Source organism: Salvelinus sp. IW2-2015, linkage group LG35, assembly GCF_002910315.2.
Source record: "Salvelinus sp. IW2-2015 linkage group LG35, ASM291031v2, whole genome shotgun sequence".
In the NCBI taxonomy this organism is placed as follows: domain Eukaryota; kingdom Metazoa; phylum Chordata; class Actinopteri; order Salmoniformes; family Salmonidae; genus Salvelinus; species Salvelinus sp. IW2-2015.
Window position 1 is genome coordinate 6,814,208 of NC_036874.1, and position 5,450 is coordinate 6,819,657.

Consider the following 5,450-nt stretch of genomic DNA (forward strand, 5'->3'; position numbering starts at 1 on the left):
ACTGTCTCCCATCACCCCTAGATGGGAACGTCTTGTTGCCGGGAAACAAGCTCAGGGTTCCCACTGATTCAGCGACACGGTGAGTTGCAATGTTTTTATTACATGGTCATTAGAGAAAAATATGCACTTTATGTTTTTATAATATCATCACGTTAGACCTACTTAAACTAAAATGTTATAAAAAAGCRGCCATAATAAACTTAAAGGCCTAATCGATATTCCGGTCCTTTCTCATGGTTATGTAAAGACGTTAATTCATATAAATTCTTTTTTTTGCGTGTCTCAGCAAATCTATTGAAGCCTGGTGTATCCCAGGGTGGCGCACAATTGGCCCAGCGTCGTCCGGGTTAGGGGAGGGTTTGGCCGTCATTGTAAATAAGAATTTGTTCTTAACTGACTTGCCTAGTTAAATAAAGGTTAAATAAATAAATACATCTGTGAGAAATCTGCACCTCGCATAGACACACACTCACATGCTTGCACACATATGCAGATTAGACGCATGCCACCTACGCACGATGGCGGTGACTCAGCACTACATCACTGCAGCCATCTTTGTTCAGCCTCTAGCTTCATTGGGACAGAGGAGCTTCATTTGCTGCTCCTTTGTATTCAACCACAGTTCCTCTTGTTTCCCAGATGCTAGTTGCACAGCGGTATGTCCATGTGTTCAAGTTACCAACTGTACTGTACTGCTCATAATTTCTTCCTTCTCTGCGGTCCATATGACCCGGTCACCATGTGTTCTGGTCCTTATCTGTAACTACGACTCGCCTCTTCTGGTCCTCATCTGGTTTCATCCTAAAACGGGGTCGACTTCCTGTCAAGATGGGCTAAAGGGGACAGGTTCGGGAAGTTCTATGAGGCGGAGAGAGATGTATCACTTTTGAATCACATCCCATTGAGTTTGATGACCCCCCTTCTGCTTGCGCAATGCGGTCCTTGTGACAGTATATTTACGGCAAAGCTAGGGTTTGTTTTCCGGAAACATCCTCATCGATGGCGTCATGCTGGAACGAAACTCAGAAGTTGGTATTTCATTGTGTGCGTATGTGTGTGTGTGTCGGGGCGGCTGTTTCGTCTACGGTTTCATTGATAGAAACTAAGTGCACATAACCAAGGAGTCTTGTGGCGAGAACATTAACTTGTAGATGGAGACGCTAAATACAACTGACCCTTTTGTGTGTATTTGTGTGTAAACTATCGCTTAGCTATATTTACTTCTCTGTCACACAGCCAGTGTGTGTGTGTCTGTGAGAGTGAACGAGAAGGAGAGAGTTGTAAGGTCCAGAGCCATACTGTTTTATGAGGCAACTTGTTGCCAACTAAGTTTAAGAGATTACATCCAATGTTCGTTTCGTAACATGAATAGCATCAATGTTTGCGTGTCTCAAGTGTGATTCCACCAAAAAGTATTTAATTTCACAATGTTCGACAACACCTAAACGTGTTACTCACACTACCAACCAGTTGAGGTGAGGTCCCCAGTTAGGTGTAGGGAAGCCCGGTAAGTCTGTTTTCRCCCACTCAGTCAAAAAAAGTACCATCCCTAAGTCATGCTAGCTGGGGCAGTGGAACTTGCTGTGTCAACATCTGATTGTTCAGTTTCCCTGATAGTAATAATAGGATGTTGGAGAGAGAGCAAATAGCCCATGCTACGTCACAGCGAAAACCATTGAGTCAGAAGGKGAGAGCASACGATGTTTTCGGTTTGACAAAGAGCACGTAGGCTACGCTACAAACTCAGACGACAGTTCTTATTTGCTAATGCAGAAGATTCAAACAGGAGCAAGTTTATAGGCAAATGGTACTGGCTACATTCCAGCTAGTCTTGAAATAAACCAAATAAATGCTAGGTCAGGAACATGAATAGCTCAGCTGTGCTAGCTAGCTTAACTTTTACATTATAATAGAGCTTGTTCATGATTGTGCCTTGTAGGCCTAGGTACAGGCAACTGCCAAAATAAAGGAAAGGGTTCTAGCGGATCTGTTATGGTTTAGGTCCACTCAACCCCTTAAAGCACTTTGTTGGTGTTACCTGCATTTGCCTTACTCTGAAACCAGAGTAAGGGGATGTCTAGTATTTTTACACTGCCCAAAACCATTCTGCTGTTTTACTTGACCATGAGGAAAACAGGTATGTTATGCTGCTGTGTATACTACACTGGGTTTGATTGTGCAGAGCCTGCAGTCTGTACTGAATTATTCACTTTTTTCAATGAGGTTCTGCTCATGAGGAAATGGTGCAGGATAAACTGAGGATAAAAGACCGACCACAGTTACTATTGCCGTGGGGCAAGGGGATGTGTTCCAAATGTACTCCTATTTCCTTTTCCTGTCTTTTAGCTTTGCACGGCCCGCAAAAATTGACATAAACCTTCAGTCTTCTTTACTACATACCGACCATGCATGCATGACTAGAACATTCATAGAAATCTTGTATTGATGTCAATGAAAGGTTTGTGCATCTTCTAAATACACTATTCTCCATTCATTCCATCCCTTGGAACTTCTTCCAGTGTCTTGATCTAAACCAAAAGGCATATGCTTACCACTTTGATGCCTCATATTGTCCGAGGCAAAGTGGTGTCTCATTAATTCTAACTAGCTACCTCTCCTTCTGTCCTTTCCKCCATGATCACTGATCTGGGGCTACATGAGAGGTGGAAGCAACATGATCTACAAGAAGCCATAGAAGATTGAGACCCTAATGTCTGCTAGTTCCTTCTAAAGCACAATACCCAAAATAGGAGGCAAATAAAAACAAAAGTCACACAAAAGTCAGATTAGAACTGTGGACATTTATCATAAATTTACATTTTGCACATAAATAACTATGTAAACGAGTATGTAAACAGAGACAGTATTTTTTTCAAATTTTCTCCTCTAGGGCTAAACACGAAAGGGGATGCTTTGGTCATACTTCAGGGTTGGAGGGAGAGAAAAAAGAGAGGAGAAAGCGAGGGGATGGAGGCTGATGTGCAACTGCTTCCAGGTCACCGGCCTGGGGTCACAGTTGCTATGGAGACAAACCATATGTAGTCTTAAAGCCATTATAACAGTCCAATCATATTGAATAGTGGGAGGAGCAAGCACCGGCACATAAAGGGGAGGGGCCAGTGCATAAGAAGGCCGAGGTGCTTTGGTCTGTGCCATTTAAAAACGAGAAGGGGGATACATTTTTCTCAAACAWAACTACAAAACCACAGCTAAAGAGCTAACACTTCATCACAGACAAACAGTATTCTCTTGGTCTTCTTTTTGGTGTGTTTGAAACTAAAGCCAAGTAAACTTTGGTTACTAGCCACAAATCCCATTTGAGAAGGGTTAATGTGTCTCCTTTTGCTATTGACAGTGTTTTGAAGTTCCCTTGGACTGTTGGGGGGAAGGATTCCCGGACTCGCAGACTTTATATGCTACATATTGAGCAGACTTTCCTGCTCTTTGGATCATGTGGAGCTGCACTCCAGTTCATTTTGGTTTCTTCTTCAAGTAGCAAAAGCAATAAATAGAAACACACTCTCCTTCAGCTTCCCTCTGAACATAGACACACATACGCACACTCAGACACACATACGCACACTCCTACTCACATGCATACAATCATACACACACTGAGGTAACCGTTGTTGAAAATATATAACAGAACAAAAAAATGCCCTTTTTTGTAGAACTCTGCATGAGCGTGGACATAGAGAAGCTTGCTGGAAGGGTCAGAAGGTCAAGCAATGCCTTTTCTTTCTAATCAACAGTTTGTGTTCACCTTTGGCAAAACAAAGTTGTGACCTTTGACCCTTTTTAACCTGCTATATTGTTTAAATAAATGTAAAAAAATAAAATAAAAAAGTGGGCACCCCTGTTTCTCAACAGGTCACACAGGATGGATACAGGCAGAGAGAGAAAGTATATACAATGGCCCCAGAGTGAAATCAAAATCAGAAAAACAAACAGTAAATTACAATGAATTACCTGGTCATTGTAAACATCACTTCCACATATTGCTTTTCGAAGACAGAATAATTGCATAATAAATTAAGGAGGTTATATAATAAATTCAACAAAAATAATAACATTTGAAAATAAACAGTAACAATAATAATGATATGAAATCCAGGGTGGATGATTGTCCAGTCTTAAGTGTAGGACACAGTGGAACAGTTAAGTAGTCTGGGGACAGTGTCTCTTGGAGCCCTGAGTACAGAAGTCCCTGAAAGTTTGAAAACCCCAGTCGCTACAACCATCAAAAATATATATTTACACTCGTTGCTCCTGCTAACCAAGTTCTCAGAGCCACAGTCTGACTCAACGTCCTTCAAAAGGTGAGCTCAAGCCTGTTCCTCGGACTCCTGCTTGATCGTGACGTTGGAGGGAAGAAGCGGAGTGCTTCGGCGCAGTTTGATAACCGACGTCTCATTGACTGAATTGTACAGGCCGTAACCTGTAGACTGGAGCTCACTGGCGCCGCCCTTGTGGTGGTGGTAGCCGGAGGTCTTGAGGTCCATCTCCCTCCACAGCATCCCCAGGACCTGCTTCTCCAGGACAGCCTCAACCTCAACCCCTCCCTGGAGCTGGTCCAGCCTCTCAGCGTGGTCGCTCATGTCAAAGCGCTCAATCTCCTCGTTGATGCRCTGGAGCTCTTCCTGGGTGGAGGGGCTGGGGGTGGGGCCACCTGAGGAGGTGACGGCAGCCAGGCAGTAGCCCTTCAGGTGTAGCCGCAGGCTGCACAGGTGAATGTAGTGGCGGTGGCAGTGGGGGCACTTGTGTGGCCGCTCGCGGGAGTGAAGGCGCTTGTGCAGCTTGAGGTGGACAAACTGGGTGAACTTGGCAGGGCAGAGCTTGCACGAGTAGGGCTTCTCACCCGAGTGGAGGCGCAGGTGGGTCTTTAGGTTGCTGGTGCTGCTGAAGCGCTTATGGCACACCTGGGGGAAAGAGGACAAGTGAAGGGTTAGAGGAGGAAGTTCAGCGTTGCTTATGTATATGCAACAGCTAGCTAGCTAGCTTAACAGACTTAGCGACKAGCATAGAATTGGTGATGGTCTTTACCGAGCACTCATGGGGCTTCTCTCCAGTGTGCACCAGGAAGTGTTTCTGCAGGTGGGCCAGCTGGGTGAAGCCCTTACTGCAGGTCGAACACTTGAAGGGTCGCTCACCRCTGTGGACACGCAAGTGCACCTACACACAGAAAGGACACAATGATACGTCAGTTCGGTTCAATGCAAGGGAACACAAAGTAGTCTGGATGCATGGAATGAAGGGAGCGAACAGAATGTCGCCAGTCTCACCTTGAGGTTAGAGAGCTGGCCGAAGGTCTTGCTGCAGACGTTACACTCATACTTGATCTTGCCGTTCTGCTTCTTGAGTGGGTAAGGCAGGGTCTTGTAGCCTGTAGAGCCACCACCACGCTTCATCTTGCTCAGGTTCATGGCCTCCTCCTCTTGCCGGCCGCTGGC

At 44.9% G+C, this 5,450-nt stretch overlaps 1 protein-coding gene across 1 annotated transcript in view; it reads right to left on the bottom strand.

The window, feature by feature from the left end:
* Positions 1 to 2,781: 2,781 nt before the first annotated feature.
* Positions 2,782 to 5,450, bottom strand: part of LOC111958659 (PR domain zinc finger protein 1-like) — an 11,868-nt gene continuing 9,199 nt past the window's right edge. The window contains exons 5-7 of the mRNA XM_023979912.2: positions 5,283 to 5,445; positions 5,044 to 5,172; positions 2,782 to 4,919 (exon numbers count right to left, since the gene is read on the bottom strand). Of these exons, the coding sequence (XP_023835680.1) occupies positions 4,326 to 4,919; positions 5,044 to 5,172; positions 5,283 to 5,445 (886 nt within the window). The 3' untranslated portion in view covers positions 2,782 to 4,325. The remainder of the gene's footprint in view (positions 4,920 to 5,043; positions 5,173 to 5,282; positions 5,446 to 5,450) is intronic.